Raw genomic sequence first — 23,157 nt, forward strand, 5'->3', positions numbered from 1 at the left:
ATCGCCCAGATCCTGAACCCCCTTTGCCCCCCGACTCCATACCCGGTGGGAAGATGCAAACGTCCCCCAAACGGGTTATTTTACCCAATTAGCAGTGAATCTGGAAGTGTCGTACGCCAAAAAAACACCTTTTCCAAGCTCTCCTCCCTCCCAAGCTCCTTAACAGGCTTTATATTCCTTTATTTCCCTATGGGAACGTTAGCAAAGAAAATCTCCGGAGCCTGATCCTGCAAAGGGAAGATGGGGAGAGAATCACCAATAGATGGAGAGCCTAAAAACATCGACAACTAGGAAAAAAACTCAACAAAAAAAGAAGGATTTATGGATATCCAGTGGCTCTTATTGCTATTGTCGGCTGGTTGGGTTTTCCTATTGAAAATAAACCCCCAAATGTGACTGATTTTTAAATTCTAAGACCCGGGAAGGACCGTATGGATGCCAACCCTGAACCATCCATCATGAAAACAAAGTCTTTAAATAACACTTTATGGTAATTACAGCTCGAAACTGCAAAAAGCTGGGCTGGGTTATTATTATGCATAAAATACAGGAGGAAATTGTCACTCCATGGGGTTCAGGGCTTGGAGGTGGGATGGGTGCAAGCTCCAAGGGGCCACCATCACTACTAATATTCCTGTTTTTCTCCCCAAATCTCGTGTCACAGCCCATGTTTTAAAGCAAAGGTGACAGCAGGGATGGGTTAATGGTCATAACAGCAGTTTGGGAGCTATTTTCCTTCTACTTTAGCTGGAATTTTAATCTCCAAGACACTTCAGTGGCCTTGCTGAGGATGGTTTAACCCATCCTGGTGTTCCCCAAGACCTGGTGGGATCCTTCACCATGGGAAACTCTTTTCTTTGACCAACATCATCAGCAAAGCTTTGCTGGAGTGAAATATTTGAGAAGCTGGTGGCCCCCATCAGTGTGTCCCACCAAAGGAGTCCCCCACTGGTCTATGACCTCCCTAGGACCTTCACTTAAGCCTTGACTTAGCCAAGGAAAGGACTTGGGATCATGGGCTTTCCTCCCATCTATCAAAAAGGGGAAGGGGACAGGGCTGCAGGTCATTGCTGGCACAGCCAAGCAGACATCAAGTCCCACATCCCATTGTGATGTCAGGGAGCATCTTCTTACCACCGCAGTCCCATGAATCCACCTTGGGAAGGAGCTACCCAAGCCTGGAGCCACGTGGTGGCCCCAGAACTATGTGGTGGCCCTGGAGCTTCATAGTGACCCTGGAGCTACATAGTGACTCTGGAGCTACATAGTGATCCTGGAGCCACATAGTGACCCTGGAGCCATGTGGTGGTCCTAGAGCTAAGTGGTGGTCCTAGAGCTAAGTGGTGGTCCAAGCCTAAACCCAAGATCAGTTGCCAAACATGCTCACCAAAGCCTCTTGCCCAACAGACATCAAATATTTCACCTCTTTACACCCTTGTTGAGTTACTGAGTATTTCTGCCTGGGCAGAACGGGGTGAGGAGCATCGTATCTACTACTGATCCAAGTGAAGGAACTAGAACTAAACCAGCTCGTGGAGCTTTTCTACTTCACCTTTAGTGTTTTCTTAACTTTTAGGAGAAAACCTGGCATCTCCTTCCTACCCATGGGCCAAAATTTGAGCAGTTGTTCCTAAAGCAATTAAGGGAGAGGGTTGCCCAGGCCAGTGGTAGGATGGTGTCTCCTGGGAAAGGTCCTTCTCTGCAGAACCCACGCTGGGATAACGAAGCTCGTTAGACCCTGCAAGTCATAGTGGCTGGAGCTTACTCCATCCTATATGTTTCAACACTGACAGACAACTTCTGGTACGTAATGTTAAGTCAACAATGAGAGCAAAAAACACATGTGAGAGATCTTCAGTTCCTTGGGTTTTTTTTGGCCCAGGTTTAAGCGTAGTGTGCTACAAAGAGTGGAAAGACAATGTAGTATCTGTATTTCCAAATGTCCCATCGTCCTTTATGCGCCAACCTTTGGCTTCACCAAACCCAACAGGGCAACCCTCTGATTATTTACTTTTTTCTCCCTTCTCTTTCCCTTTTATCTGAACCCAAAGTGCAACGCAAAGTACTAGATGGGAGAAATCCACCTTCCTCACCCCACAGCATTGGTGTTCAGTCTTCACCCACTTTGTTCTCCTTGAGGTTGGGAAGGTCAACCAGAGCTTTGCTAGATCTTTAATGCCAGCAGAACCAATCAAACCCTAAAAATCCAAGCTGGCAAACCACCCGGCACCAAACAAAAGTCCTTCTCAGGTCCCTAAACCAGTTTCTTCCCATCTGGACCATGCTCATGGGAAGGAGCTCCAGTAGCTCCTCCCAACGGCAGCAGAAGCCAAGGTAGGAGATGCTCCCAATGGCAAGGAGATGTTAACAACGTGTCACCTTGCTCTTCTGAAAGACCCTCCAGTCTGACCTCTACACCACCGTGTCCTGGTCAAGGTGACCATCCAGAGTTGGTCCTCACTGCCCTCACCTCCATCTGGAGATGTGATCCAGGCATGGCCAAAGCTGAGGAACCAACAGAGACATCTGGGTGCTGACTCAGCACCACGCGTGGGCTGGAAATCCACGCCAAGCAGCACCGGGAGGGATTTTCATCCCCACATCTCCTCACCTGACCTCTTTGAAGGCTCTGGGTTTGGCCTGGTGTGATGACCTCAAAGCCCAAGAGATGTGAAAGTCACAAAGACGTCGCCGGGTGAATGTAACTCTTTTGGCACGTTTGAGGGAAAAAATGAAAACCCAATGATGTTTTTGTCTTAGAAAAATAAAAAGAAACCTTGTTTAGGGATAAGGATTTAAAAATAACCCGAACTGGCCCCAAGCATTGTCTGCAAATCCAAACACTTTCACTGCTGCCCTCGAGACAACTTATTGCTCTGCTTGGACACCCCGAGGTGGGATGTCACCAGCTGCAGTTGGCTTCATGGCCTTGAGTAAGCCAAAACCCCCAGAAGTGACCCCGATGCCCACAGCCGCTGCATACCAGTTGTCTCCCAGGCTGATCCACGTCACCTGTAGATCCCCTTCCTTGCTCCTGACTTTTCTCAAGTGCTTTTGATGAGGAAGGTGACATGTTTATTGCTATTGCTTCCTCTTCCCCCCACTTCTCCTTGCTCACCAAGTAGAGCAGACAGACACCATGCCCCTCTCTGGTCCTTCTCTACAGTGCTGGGATTTGTGCCTGGATGTATGTGTCTCCTGGAAGTCTCCAAGCGCAGCTGTAACCCAAAGAATGAGAGGCCACCTCAGTCACCACAGAGGCATCATGGCTTGGTCTCAACCCTGCTGATGGCGTGAATGCAAGGTGAAGCCACCCATCTTCCTCCTCGCCCTGCATCAGAGATGTTTCTCCATCAACCAGCTGTGCTCTTTCCCCACACCACCAGACTCTGGAGAAGCTCCTCAGACCAACTCTTGGACCTGGAGAAGCTCTTCAGACCAACCCTTGGATCTGGAGACACTCTTCAGACCAACTCTTGGACCTGGAGGAGCTCTTCAAACCAACCCTTGGACCTCGAAAAACTCTTTAGACCAACCTTTGGATCTGGAGATGCTCTTCAGATCAACCCTTGGACCTCAAAAAGCTCTTCAGACCAACCTTTGGACTTGAAAAGCTCTTCAGACCAACCCTTGGGCCTGGAGAAGCTCTTCAGACCAAGCTTTGGACCTGGAGAAGCTCTTCAGACCAGCCCTTGGACATCTCCTTGCTTCCTTCACCAGCCACCCAGCACATCTCCTCCCACAGCCGTGCAAGGAAGGAACTTCTCTCTCATGCAGCCCAGGGACGTGGCCGATGGGGAGCATCTCATGTTCCCAAGAGGTGCAAGATGCTACCAGGGCATCTCTCCACTGCTCTCTTCCCATCACGCAAGACCCGTTTGCCCAGTTGCAAACACAGACCAAAGACCCGATGGCGACCAGTCCTCCTGCTTCCTAAGACAAGTGTGTTACGTTGCTAATTATATTTATATTCTCTTACTCCTACAAAAGAAGGGACAAGTTCAGAATTTCACTGCAGATAATGCATTTATAATCTATATCACGACAGCTATCTGGAAGACACCAATTTTCTTGTAATATGTTATGGAAGATTAAATAATTTATATTATTCAACTAAAAATACCCCAACCAAATCAGAATAAGCCTGCCTACCAGCGCTGTGCTTTTCACATAGTACCCTGAACATCAACCACTCTTACTAGCCAAAGAAAATCTAGGCTTTCATCAACAACAACGACAACGGAAAAATAACGAAAAGAACCCAAACGAACAAGAAGTGGGGGGGATCTTTGCACCACTCAGCTGGGCAATGCTGGAAAAGTGAAATCTTCTGAGCTTTCAAATGATAAGGACCAAAAAGAGAACTTTACTATTGCTCAGTGTCAGTATGTGTGTTACACAATTTATGTGGGTTGGGGAGGAGAATGGGGGAGAGGAAAAAAAAAAAAGAGGCATAAGATTAGAAAAAGCAGCTTTTACAAAACCACTAAAGAATGCATAAAGTGACCCTTGCACTTTTTTTTGTTGTTTTTGTTTTTTTCTTTTGTTCTTGCAAACAGACGAGGTGCTGCAGTACAGCGGCCGCAGCACCGATGTAAGACTTGTGTAGTTGCATACAATGTCTGACTCCGGATCTGGAAGAGAGCAGAGACATGAAAAACAAGGAGTTAGAAGAAGTGGTGGGGTTGACCCACCTGAGGGACGGGATCCATCCAGAGGGACCTGGACAAGCTGGAGAAGTGGGTCCATGTGAACCTCATGAGGTTCAGCAAGGCCAAGTGCAAGGTCCTGCACCTCGGTCAGGGCAACCCCCGGTGTCAATCCAGGCTGGGGATGGAAGGATGGAGAGCAGCCCCAGGAGAAGGACTCGGGGTGCTGGGGGTGCAAGATTGGCCATGAGCCGGCAACGTGCGCTTGCAGCCCAGAAATCCACCCGTGTCCTGGGCTGCATCCCCAGCAGCGTGAGCAGCAGGTGGAGGGAGGGGATTCTGCCCCTCTGCTCCGCTCTGGTGAGACCCCCCTGCAGTGCTGGTCCAGCTCTGGGTCCTCAGCACAGGACACACATGGACCTGCTGGAGAGGGGCCAGAGGAGCCACAGGAATGATGCGAGGCTGGAACAGCTCTGCTGGGGGAAAGGCTGAGAGAGCTGGGGTGTTCAGCTGGAGAACAGAAGCTCTGGGGAGACCTTAGTGCGGCTTTTCTGGACTTAAAAGGGGCCTGTAAGAAAGATGGGGACAGACTTTTGAGCAGGGCCTGTTGTGACAGGACAAGGACTGATGGTTTTAAACTAAAGCAGGGAGATTCAGGCCAGACATGAGGAAGAAATTGTTGCCCTGAGGGTGGTGAGAGCCTGGCCCAGGTTGGCCAGAGAGGTGGTGGATGAACCATCCCTGGAGACATCCCAGGCCAGGCTGGACGGGGCTCTGAGCAACCTGAGCTGGTGCAGATGTCCCTGCTCATGGCAGGGGTGGCACTGGGGGAGCTGGGAAGGTCCCTTCCAACCCAAACCATTCTGTGATTCTGTGGTCAGACTGGGCTGTTCTCCTTTGCACCCCACACTGCATGCTGCATGTATAGCTGATGTATATGGGATTTAACCATCCCTTCCACAGTTGTACTGGGAACTTCTTGGGCACAGCGCTGAGAAAGCAGCAGCTCGCTGGCAGTATCCAATGCACGGGATTAAAAATATGCTAATTGCGTAACAATTTTTCACGGGCAGAATTAGCCCAGTGTGATGTTTGCAGCAAGGAGAGATTTCAGACAAACCCCTGTGGCTGGATGAGATCCCCGCTGCCTCCCGTGCAGCATCACGTGTTCCCATCAGCTGCACTGCCCCTTAATTGGGTGTGATGGACCAAGGGCTCCAGCGACACGCAGAGGGTGGTTAAACAAGCAGCTGGGATTTCTGGGATCCTGAGCACAGCGGGAACCTGCAGCCGGTTGCAGGCAGCTGCATGCAACCCTGGTGCTAATGAGCAGGGTGATCTCCCAGGGCATTTTAGCAGAGAATAAAAAAAGCATATGCAAAGTGATATGAAAGATGGGGAGGTAATCTTTATCAGGGAATGTAGTGACAGGACAAGGGGTGATGTTTTCAAACTGAAAGAAGGGAGATTTAGATTGGATATTAGGAAGAAATGCTTTAGGGTGAGGGTGGTGAGACAGTAGCACAGGTTGTGTGGAGAAGCTGTGGATGCCCCATCCCTGGAAGGGTTCAAAGCCAAGTTGGACGGGGCTCTGAGCAACCTGAGCTGGTGAAGATGTCCCTGCTCATGGCAGGGGGGGCACTGGATGAGCTGGGATGGTCCCATCAACCCAAACTATCCTGTGATTCTAAGAGCAGAGCAAGACCTGCCAAGGCATCACTTACATGAACTGGCCGGCGGGTTTACCAGTGTGGAGGTACGTAGCTGTAGGTGGGGGTTCCTTGAGCCCTGTACGTTGGCACAGAAACTGGATGTGCTCCGATGGCGGTGTGTTGTGGGGTGGCCAGCAAGGTTCCTGCAACGGCACGGGGAAATATTTAGCAAGGGTACGGTGCTGCAGACCACATCCAAGGGGTAGGCACAGCACCACCTGCCTTTTGGAAATTCTTCATTTCTCACAAATATTATTCCGCCCATGAGACCTGAATCAGAGACACGAATGGAATAAACCCACCTGAAGCTCCAGCATTGTTACTTTCTGTCCTTAACTGAACTTTTCCCAATTTCCCTTGTCCCTAAAGACCAGCAGCACTAACCTGGTGACACCTTCCAGCTGCTAAATTGCAACAGCAGCTCACAGCAGCGATCTGAAATATCTAAGGACCAAATGGGAAGGGGTGATGGAGAAGATGAGAAAAAAAACAGACTTTCCAGGGAAAATTTTAGGGGAGAATTTGCACAGTTCCTTCAGTAGGGATGAGGAGGGAGAATAAAACCCCAACCTACTCCGTTCTGGGATTAACCAGGTGCTTGAACCAGTGCCTCAGTTTCTGGGTATCTTTCTACAAATACCATTAATGAAATGTTCAGACATCCCACGTGCATTAATTACATCTTTCCACTTTCTCAGTATAAGCAACAGTCAATCTCTCAGAGTGGTTCTTGTCATACCCAGGCTGCAATATCTCTGCTTGCAACAGGGATTGTGTCTCATAACAGAGCCCTATTTCACAGCTAATGCAGATGCAAAAGGATGAATGATGCATTTATTGGCATAATTCAACGCACAACCCTAAGAATCGTCAGTGAGAGAAATACAGGCTTTGGAAAAAATATAGCCAGCCCATATCCTTACTTAATGTGCTATCAGTTAATTGCAGTTTATCAGGATTGAAGCAATTCTGCACATAAAAGGCAGAGGATTTGGGACACATAAACCAGGGCTAATGTTCATTTTGTCAAACAAAAGCATGACCATAAGTGTACTAAAAAAAAGGAACTTGAGGATTGAAATGGAACAGTATTTGAAGATGGACAAACCTGGACATTCCTCTACTTATGGAAGAGATGCAAGAGTACATCCCTGTTGAGTGAGGCAAATGCAAGGTCTTTGCCGCTATCCTAAAAACTGAGTTAGATCAGTATCAGGAGCAAATTAAGACCATAAGTACACTAAATAAGCTACAATTAGCTGCATGAAAGGTGCTTCTGCAGCCACTTGCCACATACACCCTGCAAGGCTGCGGGTACCACATCTGATGCACAAAGAGATTTTCATCCAGTCTCCTGCATGGGTTGTTTGGATCTGTTCAACCTAAAAGATGAAATTATGGCTCAGAACAAGGAAAGATTTTCCTTCTTACCTGCTGACATGGCCATGGTGGTGCCAGCGACCATCCCCATGGCCACACCGTTGGTCCTGGGCGCAGCGACCGGAGCTGGATAGATGGCCGATGGGATGCTGTTGGGCTGGACCACGGTGGTGTGATGGATAACGTGAGGCTGTGCCGCGTACACTGGCTGGGTGTAATAAGCTCCCTGTTTGAAAAGGGAAAAACACGACCATAGCCTTTGTAATGTGATCGAAAGCACAAGCCAGAACAGTGATCAGTGGTGCAGAGTCTGGCTGGAGGCTCAGTACTTGGTCCAGCCTTGTTCAACCTGTTCACCAATGACCTGGATGAAGACACTGAGTGAACCCTCAGCCAGTTGGGTGATGATCCTGAACTGGGAGGACGGGCTGACACAGCAGAGGCTGCGCTGCCATCCAGAGAGACCTGGACAGGCTGGACTGGGCAGAGAAGAACTCAACGAAGTTCAACAAGGGCAAGTGTAGGAGGAAAAGCCCCGGGCACCAGCACAGGTTGGGGTTGACCTGCTGGAGAGCAGCTTTGCAGAGAAAGACCTGGGAGTTCTGCTTGAAAACGGGTTGACCATGAGCCAGCGATGTGCCCTGTGGCCAAGAGGCCAATGGTACCTGGGGTGTGTGAGGAAAAGTGTGAGCAGCAGGTCAAGGGAGGTTGTTCCTCCCCCTCTGCTCTGCCCTGGTGAGGCCACATCTGGAGTTCTGCATCCAGTTCTGGGCTCCCCAGTTTAAGAAGGACGAGGAATTACTGGAGAGAGTCCAGGGAGGGACACAAAGATGCTGAGGGGTCTGGAGCATCTTTGTGATGAGGAGACACTGAGAGAGCTGGGGCTGTTGAGCTGGAGAAGAGAAGCTGAGAGGGATGTGATCAATGGATCAATATCTCAGGGTGGGTGTCAGAGGATGGACCAGACTCTGTTCAGTGGTGCCCAACGCCAGGGTGAGGGGCAACGGGCACAGACTGAAACACAGGAGGCTCCATCCCATGGATGTCAGGAACCGTCCTCAAGAGGAATGAAGGCAATAGGACCAGGAGGGGGATGAGCATCACGACCCGAAGTGTCAGCTCACTGGGGACAAACCGTGGCACCTCTGTTTGGTGGGATGAGATGGGGCCAAGACCCAAAAGACTGGTGCTGGTGGTGTATAAAATGAACAAGAGGTGGAAGAAAAGGAGAAGCCACAGCTCTCGACTGATCCCAGCGTACTGGTTTGGGTCCAGGAAGGGTGTGATTTTCTCAGGTTTTCAAGAGGAGATAGAGGGGCTCTGAAATCCAGGCTGCCGAGACCCATGGGGTTTTGAAACAAGGAGGGATGGATGGGTGGGAATAAAAGGGCCAACAGCAAAAGCTCCATGTCCATAATAATGAAGACCTTGAAACGTGAGCAGCAAAAAGGAGGGAACAGCCACCCCTGGGACTGGCAGGGACAAACCAGGGATGGTCAGAAAAGTTAGAGGCTTTAAAACACAAAAGGGAGATTTTATTGTGTGTAACTAGAAGTCATTAAAAAAACTCTGAAGGTGTGGAGTAAGGAAATGCAGGTGAACCATTAAATCACTTCTTTTAGGAGCTACAAAGGTTGGTAGGACAGAAAAGGCATTTCCAAGGACATGCTGGGATAAATTAGGCTCATCAAGAAAAAAGTGACCGAGAAATCATCTGCCACGAAGGAACATCCCAAGCTGCTATGTCCTTCTTGCTGTTGTTCCCTTCCAGCTGTCCAGGCTGTTGAAAATCTTATTTGTTGATCCCTGGGAAGCAGAGATGAGGAAAAGGCACCTGCAAGCCCTACTCCATCTCTTCAATTGCAGCAGGACATGGAGAAACCACTCCATGAGGTCGAAGCTGCTGGAAAAGTAGGTTATTTGATATTAAAGAGGAGGGGAAAAGCCAGAGGAGCTGTAAGGACAGATTGCACCAAGGAGCTTGTGATCTTCAGCGGGAAGGGCCATCAAGGTGATTTTCGGAGGACGTGTGCCCTAAATTGCGTCCCTGCGGAGGATCTTGGCCCCAGCACATAGCTGGAGGTGGTGGCAATGCAGGAGAAAAGATGGTCCTGGAAACCCATCCAGGTGCCTGGGGAGGAGCTGCTCCATCAGGACATGAATCTGGGTCATGCTTCAAGTAGCATGTGCTGATGAAAGTGACACAAGGGCTTTTCCATGGGAGGTGGCAGGAGGGTGATGCAAGTCGAGCGAGATGCCAACAGCCACCAGCCAGTGGACCTTGTGGTGACCCAGACTGGCCTGGGGAAGAGCAGTGTTGAAAGCTGTGGAGAGTGGGGAGAGGTGGGTGCAGGGACCATCCTGGAGCCAGCAAGCCCCAGCAGTCAGGTGTGTGATTTTGGAGGAAGGCACCTGACTCCCAACCTGGCCACTGCGCTGACTCTGCTGCACAATGACAACTGCACAAGACCATGTCTTGTGTGAACGGCAACAGGCTGCCCAGGGCAGTGCTGGAGTCACCATCCCTGGAGGGGTTGAACAGACGGAGATGAGGTTCTCAGGGGGGCAGTGCCAGGGGTGGGGGAACGGTTGGACTTGATGATCTTGGGGGTCTCTTCCAACCAAAATGATTTTATTATTCTGTTTCATCTAGAGGATCCAACAGAGAAGGCAGGAGAGAGACTCCAGCATCTTGGAGACCCACCCGCCATGAGCACCTTCATCCCACCAGGACATGGATGCTCAGCCCTGATGGCCAAGGACGAAGCCCTTCAGGAACCTTGGGCTGTATCTGGATGCTGCTGAGTGAGGTGGCTGGTGAAGCACCTACCTGGGCGTACAGGTTCTGCTGTGGATAGGCACTTCTGATGGGGTACATCGCGGTTTGGTATGGATTCGGAGACGGCGAGTAGGGAGGAGGTGCGTTGTTACTCTGGGTCGGTGGGACCTTGTAGGGAGTCCCCGCAGTGTACCCTGGTGAAGACAAGAGTAGTCCAGGTTAGGGGGGGATTTACAGCTGCAGAAATGGTCCATCCGGCACATGAGCAACCTGAACCTTTCATGAGCCAGCGTGTGCCCAGGTGGCCAAGAGGCCACCAGCATCCTGGCTGGTACCAGCACTGGTGTGGCCAGCAGGCCCAGGGCAGTGACCGTCCCTGTGCTGGGACCTGGGGAGGACAAACCGCCAATCCTGGGGGCAGTTTTGGGCCCCTCACACCAAGAAAGGCCTTGAGGTGCTGGAGCGAGTTGAGAGAAGGGAACGGAGCTGGGGAAGGGGCTGGAGCACAAGTGTGATGGGAGCAGCTGAGGGACCTGGGGGGTTCAGCTGGAGAACAGGAGCTGAGGGGAGACCTTCTGATCTCTGAACTGCCTGAAAGGAGCTTGGAGCCAGGGGGGTCGGGCTCTGCTCCCCAGGAACAAGCGCCAGGAGCAGAGGAAACGGCCTCAAGTTGCGCCAGGGGAGGTTGAGGTTGGATGTGGGGAACAATTTCTTCCCCAAAGGGCTGTGGGGCATTGGAACAGGCTGCCCAGGGCAGTGCTGGAGTCACCATCCCTGGAGGGTTGGACAGACGGACATGAGGTTCTCAGAACACGGGGCAGTGCCAGGGATGGCGGAACAGTTTGACTTGATCTTAAAGGTGTTTTCCAACCAAAATGATTCTGTGATTCTATGATTCATGATGAACCGCTGCTCGTTGGGCATCACTGAGCATGGAGAAGTACAAAGATGCACCAACATGTCCTGATCTCCCACAAAACCCACCAAGCCAAGACCTCCCAGTCCAGCCTCCAGCCCCTGGCTAATGGACCACAGCTGCACCCTCCACCCAGCCAGCAGCGGCTCTTCCCACACGAGACCATAGAGCCAATGAGTAGAAAAATCATAGAATCATTTTGGTTGGAAAAGACCTTTAAGATCATCATGTTCAACTGTTAACCCAACACTGTTCCTAATGGTCAAGCCATGACTAGATGGGACTCAACCAGCATTTAAAACGCCCAAGGCAGCAGCATCCCACCACCTACATACCCATCTCTATACATCTACTTGATGAGACGAATGTTTTTCCTTCTCTCCTCCCCAAATTCTTGTCCTTTCACATTTTTGTTTGTGGTGTGATGGGCAAAACTGTCATTTAATTGCTGGAGGATCTAATTTCATGGCACAGTATTGCTGTGCCCTGCCTGTGTCCCCAGGCAATGACCAGAAGAGTATCAGCGCTGATGCTCCAAACCTTAAGAGGTGATTTATGGTTGGACTCAATGATCTTGAGGGTCTCTTCCAACCAAAATGATTCTATGATTCTATGAATATGGTGCACATCTCTAATTATTTCATCAAGGTGGGCAGCGGTGAGCGGTTTTGCCCCCTGTAAAAGCGGGCTGAGACCAAGGGGCAACCCCAAGGGATGCTCAAGCACCTGTATACCTGTCGCTGCAGGCCATTTGCATTAGAAAATCTGTTTTATTGCCATTATGAAAAGCCATTTACGTGCAGAGGAACGGCGACCGGTGCGAGCAGCGGTTGGGCAGCCAGGGAAACGTCCCCTGCGATATTTTCAGCTTTGTGATCCTCATACAGCAGGTTGCAGCAATTTTTGCTCTTTGTTTGGATGTAAGAAATAGAAACCGGCCTTCAGCATCCCCCAGTCTTCCCCATCATCTCCCATCACCCCATCAGGCTGTTTAGCTGGAGCATCCGAGTCCCAGATTTACACTTTATTGAAGGTCTAAAGGAACCTTAATTTACCTTGCGGCATTGAGGAGATGCTGAGTATATGGGGAACAAACTAAAATGAAGGATCCTTTCCAAAACATGAAATTCTGTCCCAAAAAAATAAACCTAACCTAACAAAAACTAACCCAAAGGATAGTGTGATATCAGCTGTTGGTATCATTTTGGGTTTTTGTTGCTATTTGCACTGTTTGGTGCTTATAATATTATATTTTCCTTCCAGGAAGAACCAGCAGTATCAGCTCAAAATCCTCTAATGCAAGTCTGATCACATAACATCCCATAACAATCTCTGCTCTTCTTCTACCTTCCTACCTGTTGGCTTGTGATGAATACAGGGTTGACCCTCATACCCTCCATCAATTTTGCTCTCCAAAACAAAGGGGTGGCTTTAAGCAAGTCCATTATAACACTGTATAATCCAATTTTTATTACCCAGAAGGCGAAGGGCCATAAGCCCTCATGTCATCTCAAGGAAGAGAGACCTTCCCTGAAGAGCAGGGATCCCTGCGCCAAGGAATTACAGTATCACAGTATGTTTGGGATTGGAAGGGACCTCAAAAGATCATCTGGTCCAATCCCCCTGCTGGAGCAGGAACGCCCAGGTGAGGTCGCACAGGAAGGTGTCCAGGCGGGTTTTGAATGTCTGCAGAGAAGGAGACTCCACAACCTCCCTGGGCAGCCTGGGCCAGGCTCTGCCACCCTCACTGAGAAGAAGTTTTTTCTCAAATTTAAGTGCAACCTCTTGTGTTCCAGCTTGATCCCATTACCCCTTGTCCTATCATTGTTTGCCACCGAGAAGAGCCTGGCTCCATCCTCGTGGCACTCACCCTTTATATATTTATAAGCATTAATAAGGTCACCCCTCAGTCTCCTCTTCTCCAAACTAAAGAGCCCCAGCTCCCTCAGCCTTTCTTCATAAGGGAGATGCTCCACTCCCTTAATCATCTTTGTTGCCCTATGCTGGACTCTCTCCAGCAGTTCCCTGTCCTGCTGGAACTCAGGGGCCACAACTGGACACAATATTCCAGGTGTGGTCTCACCAGGGCGGAGTAGAGGGGCAGGAGAACCTCTCTGACCTACTGACCACCCCCTTCTAACCCACCCCAGGTACCATTGGCTTCCTGGCCACAAGGGCCCAGTGCTGGCTCATGGTCACCCTGCTGTCCCCAGGACCCCCAGCTCCCTTTCCCCTACACTGCTCTCTAATATGTAATTTCCCAGCCTATACCGGAACCTGGGGTTGTTCCTGCCCAGATGCAGGACTCTACACTTGCCCTTGTTAAATTTCATCAGGTTATTCCCCGCCCAACTCTCAGCCTGTCCAGGTCTCTGATGGCAGCACAGCCTCTGGCGTGTCAGCCACTCCTCCCAGCTTGGTGTCACCAGCAAACTTGCTGACAGTCACTCTATTCCCTTGTCTAAATTGTTAATGAATATATTGAATAATATTGGCCCCAGAACTGACCCCTGAGGCACTGCACTAGATACTGGCCTCCAACTAGACTCCGTACCATTGACTACCACCATTGATTCCCAACCTCTAGAGGCATTTCCAAGGAAGGCTCCATCAAGTTGATGCTACAACATTATGACTCAAGTGCTAAAATTGGGGGAAAATCCTCAAGAATACCTAAAGTTGTGCTTTGAATTGAAATAAATGAGGGTAGACGAAAAACTGAGCTGCTGCAGCGAGACGCCCCGGACTGTATCAAGTGAGCTGTGAAGGCATCGAGGTGTTGGTCACAGCTCGATGAATGGCTAAAATAATGGATATAGTAAAAATATGCTTGTATGAGGAAGGAAAAGCACGTGGGGTGGGATGGCTGGTGAGAAATGGCCCCAGGGGAGTTGGGAGGAATCATCCTCAAAGCACATGGGCCCCCAAGACCATGTAGGATGGAGAAGTCAAGGCTCAGCCCAGCGATAAGATGTTTAAACACTCAAATATAATGAACTAATTTACTCAACCAGTGTTCAGGGCAGCAATTAATGAAAGCCAAGATTTCGAATCTGCTAATAGCCCGTATTATCCGCCCAGCACTGAAACAGCGTGAAGATAACGAGGAGCTTTCAAGGAACTCCCAAACAGCATCTCACCACCTCCTGATTACTACAGATTGGAAAAAAAAAAGCCTTAATTAAACAGCGAAGTAGCTGTGACCCTTTTTCTGACTCACATTAGCAGAAGAGCAACTATCTTTAAATGAGAGATGGAAGCAACGAAAGGAAACGCTGGTTTGAAACAGCAGCAGGAGTGGAGACTCTTCCATCATGAGATCCTCCAGGAACTCAACAACATCACCTACAGACCCACCAAACTCCTGTTTTTTTCAATTTTATGGATTTTTTTTCTATCCTGAACTCACTTTTTTCCAACAAAGACCTTGGAGGCTGCGAGTTTTTGGCTTCATTTCTTCTGGGCATCTGGAGACGTGGACCAGCTCAAGGCTGCGTGGTTTCACTGCCTCAAACGCTCACACTTGCTGCCATTTCCCAATGACTGAATCACAGACGATTTAGTTACGATGTTAAAAAAGGTATTAAACATAATAGTCCAGGCAGATGTCAGCTTCCATGTTTATACATTCGGAAAAAAATAGAACAATTTGTGGGTAAAAATGAAGCATTATAAAGTTTAAACGATGGAAGATGATGGATGCTCCTCTCAGAAAAGCACCTCTAACAGCTAATTTTAAAGCCTAATTATGACTACCTAACACCTTATTAGGATTAGGAGGTCGGCACGGCCTGTGCTTCTGTCGCTTCATGGTTCAGCAGACGGCTGGGATTTTAAAAGCAACAGCAAGTCTTTAAGCTCCAGCTTCTATTAAAATTGCTGATTAAATCCCTCGTGCTGCTTTAATAATCTCAACCTTATTGATCTTGGAACACAGAGATGCCTGGAATTGCACAGATACATTTTTCTATATTTGTTCAGAGTCTGGCAATGCGGAGGAAAAACCTTTGTCCTGAATTTTGTGTCACCAGCTCCTTTTGTTTCCACAAGAGTTCACCACAAGTATGATTCCTTAGATGGATAATTGACTCGTGGCCACATCCAAAGAGTTACAGTCAATAGCTCTGTGTCCAAGTGGAAACCAGTAACAAGTGGTGTCCATCAAGGGTCACTACTGCGATCAATACTATTTAAGATCTTCATCAATGATGTAGACAGTGGGATCGAGTGCACCCTCAGCAAGTTTGCAGATGACCCCAAGCTGAGTGGTGCAGGTGGCACACCTGAGGGATGGGATCCATCCAGAGGGACCGGGACAAGCTGGAGAAGTGGGTCCATGTGAACATCATGAGGTTCAGCAAGGCCAAGTGCAAGGTCCTGCACCTGGGTCGGGGCAACCCCCGGTGTCAATCCAGGCTGGGGATGGAGGGATGGAGAGCACCCCCAGGAGAAGGACTCGGGGGTGCTGGGGGTGCAAGATTGGCCATGAGCCGGCAACGTGTGCTTGCAGCCCAGAAATCCACCCGTGTCCTGGGCTGCATCCCCAGCAGCGTGAGCAGCAGGTGCAGGGAGGGGATTCTGCCCCTCTGCTCCGCTCTGGTGAGACCCCCCTGCAGTGCTGGTCCAGCTCTGGGTCCTCAGCACAGGACACACATGGACCTGCTGGAGAGGGGCCAGAGGAGCCACAGGAATGATGCGAGGCTGGAACAGCTCTGCTGGGGGACAGGCTGAGAGAGTTGGGGTGTTCAGCTGGAGAACAGAAGCTCCCAGGAGACCTTAGTGTGGTCTTTCCGGAATTAAAAGGGGATGAGAAGAAAGATGGGGACAGACTTTTGAGCAGGGCCTGTTGTGACAGGAGAAGGGGTGATGGTTTTAAACTAAAGGAGGGAGATTCAGGCCGGACATGAGGAAGAAATTGTTGTCCTGAGGGTGGTGAGAGCCTGTCCCAGGTTGGCCAGAAAGGTGGTGGATGAACCATCCCTGGAGACATCCCAGGCCAGGCTGGACGGGGCTCTGAGCAACCTGAGCTGGTGAAGATGTCCCTGCTCATGGCAGGGGGGGCACTGGGGGAGCTGGGAAGGTCCCTTCCAACCCAAACCATTCTGTGATTTCATGATTCTGTGATTGTATAAAACCAGACTTGCACTTTTCAGTAAATTCAATTTGTGTCAAAGGAGGACGCCCTCCCCGCACTCCCACCCCTGGGAGCAGAAGGCAGCTCCCCCAAGGAGGTCACCAGGCAGACCTTGGGGCTGAAAGCCAAGGTGCATGGTGGGCAGGAGCAAGCAGCCCAGCTGTGTCTCACTGGTTCTACGAGTCTGGTCCTGCTTCTGCCACCACCCTCCAGCTTGGCTCATCCTCTCCAGCCTTCTTCCTGGCTTTATTGTGCATCCGTCCTCCCTTCCCCAGGGGCTGAAGGAACAGCCTTGGAGCAGTGACCATGGGGACATCACTGGGGAAGGTACCATGGTGTGGACACCAGCACGGGCAGCTCCTGGCAGACCTGTGTTGCCTCTGCCAAAGTCCTTCATGTCACATCATCACTGCCACCACTATTGTCACCAGCCAGACAAAAGCAAACAGGAAGCTCTGTGGCAAAAATGACCATAAGTAGCAAGCGATAGGATGAGAGGAAACGGCCTCAAGTTGCGCCAGGGGAGGTTGAGGTTGGATTTAGGAACAATTTCTTCCCCAAAGGGCTGTGGGGCATTGGAACAGGCTGCCCAGGGCAGTGCTGGAGTCACCATCCCTGGAGGGTTGGACAGACGGACATGAGGTTCTCAGGACATGGGGCAGTGCCAGGGGTGGGGAACGGTTGGACTTGATGATCTTGAGGATCTTTTCCAACCAAAATGATTCTGTGATTCCATAAAGTTCCTTGCTCACTACCACGCACAAAGCTTTCCGTCTTTGACCCCAATTAATCTCAACTGGAGCATCTAAGCAATGAAACAAAACACCGCAGGAAAAATTAAGCTCTGAAAACCCGTCATTAAAGGACAAGATGACAAAAGGCAGAGGTATGTCCCCACACTGCAGGCAAGGCCAAGATGAAGGTACCTGGGGAGCATCCCCTAACCAGCCTTTAATTTCACACGTGTCTTTCCACCAGCTTCTAGTGCAGGTTCACAGCCCAGCAGAGCCCTCAGCACCTTTTCTTTTGTCTTACTGGTGCAGATGTGGGGAGGTACAGAGCGGACATTGAATATTCATTCTTATTTATCCCTCTTCATGCTGGTAACAGAAGACTTCATCTCCAAGGCTTCTCCCCCATACGGAACTGATGCTGATGGTCATGAATAAGCTCTCACCCATCTCCTGACACACGACACGTGGGGAAGGTTGTTCTCCCAAGAACAAAACCTGAGCTGGGTGAGATGGAGCCCCAAGAACACAACCAATTTGGATGCCCAAGCTGAAATGCTCCTGATTTCCAAGACCCTGCGCTTGAGGCGGCATCTCCCAAAAGCTCCGGCAAAGCCATCCCCAACCTGAAGCGTCTCTGCAAATCAAACCCTCAAGGCTTTATCTATGAAATTCCATTTCCAAATTCAATGTGCCCAAGCCAGTTCTCTGGAAAAGAGGCCGACCCGCATGGGTCTGGCCAGTGACTGCATTATTAATCTCTTTTATCACCCACGTTGGGTGGCCACAGCCAAATTTTGTCCCTCAAACCCTTTCCTACCCTTGTCCCTGCTCTTCCCCCCTCTGATTTCAAGGGAGGAATCTCACTTGGAGGTGCAATGGGGAGGAGAAATCCCACCCAGGCATGAGCGGCACTCCAAGGGCATTTTCCCAAATAATAGCTCGTTTTCTACTAATTACAAGCTGAGATTTTTTTTTTCCAAACACTTGCAACTTGGACAAACTCGATCTGGTGTGAAATGAGGCGCGATGCAAAGCACCATGTCAGGTGTACAGCCCCTACCCCAAAGAACAGCAGGGACGGCCCTTTTCAAAGTCTCTGAAAGCTTTGAACAGACTTACTTTTAATAATTATTTTCATTTTTAAAAAAGAACAATTTTTCCCCCTCATCTCATGATTTAATTAAGCAGCAAAAAGGGAGCCTAGAGCAGACAGATGTGTGCACGGGCACAATGGTCCCAGCCTTGCAAACAACGTGGCCCGTGGACAGTCACCTTATATTATTTCCTCCATATGCAACTGGGAGTTTCTCCAGGTCCCAGAGGTGTTTGGAAGGTTAATTCTGCATTTGGAACCTGGGAGTGGTCCCACCTCATCAGGGACCTTATCAGCCCTCCTGGAGCCACTGTTTGGCCCCATCAGGGATGAGATTAGAAGGTTCCACCTGGAAAAGCCTGTTTGACTGTGATCCATAAGCAGCATCTCCTCCCCCTGCCTCTGCTCAGCCAGTCTGACTTAAAAAATGGGAATTATACTCCGTTTCCTTGAAAATAATGCTTTCTTTTGGAATTTTTTCCCTTTTAAGGGAATAGGAAATCATCTCACTTTGTTTTGTTTTGTTTTCTACGCACACTGTTCTGCTCAAGTATGGAGCATCACCACTGTGGATATATGGGGTGTTTCAAAATGATGGACACAATTTCAAAGCAGTGTGAATTCACATTGGGTCCATCGTTTTGAAACGCTCTGTGAACAACCCCAGGTTGATCCTGGGCACCAAAAGCTCAGCTAAAAGTGAGGTCTTCACCCTTCTCCACTTGACTTTCTCCTCTGAAGGAGCCCTTGGAGGGTCGGTGCTCTCCTATTCATGCTCCTTGATGATTTTAGCGCATGTGAACAGAAAGGAGCAAGGATGCCACCTGGTTTTCAGAAGAAAAAACCCAAGAGCTCTGCAAAAATTTCCTCCCAGAAGGGAAATTCAGAAGCAGAGAACACCTGGGACCTGCAGCACCCTCACCTGTATCACAGCTCAGCACCCAAGGCAGGACACACGGACACACACCCACCTGCACGGACATGAACGAACTCGCCTGTTGGCTCATCCCAAATAACCCCATCCCCAAATAACCCATAGGCAAACGGGCAACGAAACAACCAAATAAAACCCCAGAAGAAAAAGGTTTATTTACTGAATGCTGCAGAAGAAGCCTGATAAGTTCTGTTCTCGGTCCCGGTGTCCACCGGGAGGTGGAAGGTGCCCTCCGTGGCACAGGAGGACGAGGTCTGTGGCCAGGCTTGCTTCATCAGAAGTGTCGCTTGAGTGGAGACAGAGAAGACGTTGTCACACAGAGAAATGAAGGTTCAAACTTCCCACATTTACGTCCCATTTGAACCACTTTGCTGCTCTTTCTTGGTTCTTTTTTCCCCCCTTTTAGGGCCAAACATTCATAGGAATTTCTCACGGCAGCTCCTCTCACCCCACCTGCTTCCCATGGAGGGATGGTTGGCACAGTTACTGACCCCAAACGACTGGTTTTCTGAGCCAAGTGACCTATGTGAAGATCAACACCTGGGGGACAGGGCCAGCAGAGCCACCAGCCCTCCCCAAATGCCACTGGCCACATAGGGACCAGTATCTCCTGTCCTTGGCCTTGTGTTTCCCAAGCTGAGCCTGGTGTCCGAGGCATTTTATTCCCAGTAAAACGCTCCTGAGATGCTTCCATGGCAGGTACCAGCAGTGGACAAGCTACTGGTCACTGTGACCGTCCCATCACAGCGTTGGGTGGTCATTAGAAACTCTGGAAAGGACAATGAGGAGAAGCAGCAGCTTTGGGCAGCTCACCCCGTTATCCCAGTTTGTGGAAAAGTATTTATGGAGCTGAATAAAATAGTCCAGAAGAATCTCAAGAGCCAAATGTTGTGGGATTTGAGAGGGACCAACAGAATTCAGTCCTTCTGTGGGTCTTTAATTTTCTGAAAGGGGAGAAGGTCTTAGACTAAGCACCATAATCACCTCTGTATGATGAGCCGGGACTGTCTATACCTTTAACCTATATCCAAAGGCATTGCAAACACTTAATTAAGAATGATTTTTATTACACCAAAGGCTTTCTGGAGAAGGCAGATAACCCACACAAGCCTACGCCAAGGCTCCTTCCTAAAATTGGTGCCTCTTGGAAAGGCTTAACAGGTCTTTTTCTGCTTTTCTTCTTATTCCTACCTCCACCCTGCAAAACTATGGATCTATCCTAACTTTTTAATCCACACTAATCTCAAATGGTGTGGAATACCACTTGCATCTTTTGAAAGCCTCAGCCAGTTATTATCGCTTGCTGCTCGCCACCTTAACCAGCTGCTTTCGCTGGCATCATGAAAGAAATAAGCTCCAGGTTTTCCATGTACCGCAGCATTTGCACACCCAGCTACTAAAGAAGTAAAACCAAGTGAGGGCTGATCGATCTTCAACAAGCCGCTTAGTGATTGGAGCTCGCTGTGAGGTTGTGGAAGATAAAGGAGGTAAAACGATGCTGGAATCAAAGGAAATCACCAATTTATGGCTTCTTTAAAGGTATTTTGTTGTGAACGCGGACGCTAAACTGTTGACACACTCTCTCTACAACGTCTTGCTGAATTGCCCAAGATCTCCAGAAGGTTGGAGGTCAGGGTATGTTCCAGTTGTCCCCTTCTCCCTGCTCAGGTGGTGTTAGGGACAGGTAGGATTTCCTCAGAAACGCAATAAAGAGCTTTTGGGTCAGATCTGCAAACTCAAGAGACTTCTAGAGATTTAAAATAAATACTTTTGGGCAAGAAAGGAACAACAGAGGCGTGACTTTGTAGGCAGGGAACTGTTTCTGACAGCAGAACCAGCCAATACAGACAAAGCCATCTGAGGAAGAAAGATAAGCTCTTTGGAAGGGACACCATGGCCCTCAGGAGGAGGTGGTGGGTTCCTCATCCTCCCCATCGGCCCCAAAGGAGACATTTTAAGGCCACAATTCATAAATCCTTCTCCCAAGCACGTTCCTACCCCCTGGGAGGCTCAACACTAAGCCCTACAGAAGGGACTTCATGACTTGGTCAAGGCTTATAAACCTTTCTGCAGCCCAAAGGCAAGAGCAGTGATGGTTCAAACCCCTCCAACGCCTCCGTGGCTGCTCAGACTCCTAATGAACCATCTCTGAAGATGTAATTGAGAATCCGGAGTACCACAGGGCTGGAATTTGGGGATGAGCAATCAAGGAGGCCAAGGAGGAATCAGCGCTGCTGACACAGCCGTTCCTCCTCCCTCACCTTCTTAAAGAGAAAACCATGAGGCTGGTGGGAAGTGAAAGATCCAGACTGCAATTTCTCCTCCACTGATCATGTTCTGCTCCTGGTCCCTCTCCCAAAAGGTTTGCAAGTTATTAAGGATTTCCAAACTGCTTTGCTTTATTTTCCATGGTCCGCTGCGCTCCTGAACATGAGAACTCACTGAGACAGAAACACTCTGATGCTTTTCTTCAAAATCAGATTCATCTTTGCCTCTGGATTTCACAGAGGTTTTAATCTCCAGGACTGATGAGGCAACTTATTTAGATGTTAGATGAATACCTCCTGAGTGGTTTCTCATCTCCACATCAGACCTACCAAAAAAAATCAAGGTATTTGGGTCTCAGATGGCTGGGAGCTTGCAGCTTAAGGCTGTGCATGTTCTGTACACTAAATCATGGATCCTCAGAGAATCCATCACTTAAAATTACACAAAAGGTGAACCAAGGAGGCTTCTAGGAACATTAATATCATCTGGTCCTTTCCAAAAGCTACAGTTTGGAGAGGTTACAATCCAGCCATGACTATTTAATGTCATTTAAGGTCCATCTCCTACCAGCATCTTCTGGATTTGGTTTAGCCTCTCGCCTTCGTTGCTCAGTGAAAAATAAAGAGGTTTTATTCATTATCAGTTGGATCTCTGGCATATCTAGTGATGAGAACTGAGCAGGGACCTCTGCAGAGCTGGGTCTGGTCTCTCTCCCTGCGAGGATCTCTAGTTGATGTGGTAACGCTCAGGAGATATTTTAACTGGAACCGGGAAAAAGATGCACAAGACATGGGCCTGTTGGAGAGGGGCCAGAGGAGCCACAGGAATGATGCGAGGCTGGAACAGCTCTGCTGGGGGACAGGCTGAGAGAGTTGGGGTGTTCAGCTGGAGAACAGAAGCTCCAGGGAGACCTTAGTGCAGCCTTTCCGGACTTAAAAGGAGCCTGTAAGAAAGATGGGGACAGACTTTTGAGCAGGGCCTGTTGTGATAGGACAAGGGGTGATGGTTTGAAACTAAAGGAGGGAGATACAGGCCAGACATGAGGGAGAATTTGTTGGACCTGAGGGTGGTGAGAGCCTGGCCCAGGTTGGCCAGAGAGGTGGTGGATGAATCATCCCTGGAGACATCCCAGGCCAGGCTGGACGGGGCTCTGAGCAACCTGAGCTGGTGAAGATGTCCCTGCTCATGGCAGGGGGGGCACTGGGGGAGCTGGGAAGGTCCTTTCCAACCCAAACCATTCTATGATTCCATGAAAGCCCTGCAAGGCTCTACCAGATATTCATCCTTCCAGACACCAAGATACTCACCTTAGGGGACCCTTTGGTGTCCCCAAATAGTCAACGGGCACCTACAGAAGATGAATGCACTTACATGCAATGTTTCCTCTGGGAAAGCCCCAGCAGCAGCAACGCTGGATCGGAGCCTCCATCGTGCCCCACAATGTCCCCGCGAGACCCCTCATTTCCGAGGCGGCTTTCAGAAATATTCTGTTGTGCTCAGCGAGGCCACTGAAGCGATGGAGGCAGAGCATTCTTTTCCCCTGCATTATTAATCAGCG

General features: G+C 49.5%; 1 protein-coding gene across 3 annotated transcripts in view; it reads right to left on the reverse strand.

Moving 5' to 3' along the window:
* Positions 1-4,376: 4,376 nt before the first annotated feature.
* Positions 4,377-23,157, reverse strand: part of FAM168A (family with sequence similarity 168 member A) — a 202,825-nt gene continuing 184,044 nt past the window's right edge. For 2 of the 3 annotated variants that reach the window (XM_082056827.1, XM_082056828.1), the window contains exons 5-9: positions 19,492-19,617; positions 10,572-10,714; positions 7,793-7,967; positions 6,374-6,504; positions 4,377-4,634 (exon numbers count right to left, since the gene is read on the reverse strand). In XM_082056827.1, the coding sequence (XP_081912953.1) occupies positions 6,392-6,504; positions 7,793-7,967; positions 10,572-10,714; positions 19,492-19,617 (557 nt within the window). In that variant the 3' untranslated portion in view covers positions 4,377-4,634; positions 6,374-6,391. The remainder of the gene's footprint in view (positions 4,635-6,373; positions 6,505-7,792; positions 7,968-10,571; positions 10,715-19,491; positions 19,618-23,157) is intronic. The other variant, XM_082056829.1, reaches the window with a different exon arrangement.

The sequence above is a fragment of the Streptopelia decaocto genome (assembly GCF_964273445.1).
Source record: "Streptopelia decaocto genome assembly, chromosome: 1".
NCBI lineage: Eukaryota > Metazoa > Chordata > Aves > Columbiformes > Columbidae > Streptopelia > Streptopelia decaocto.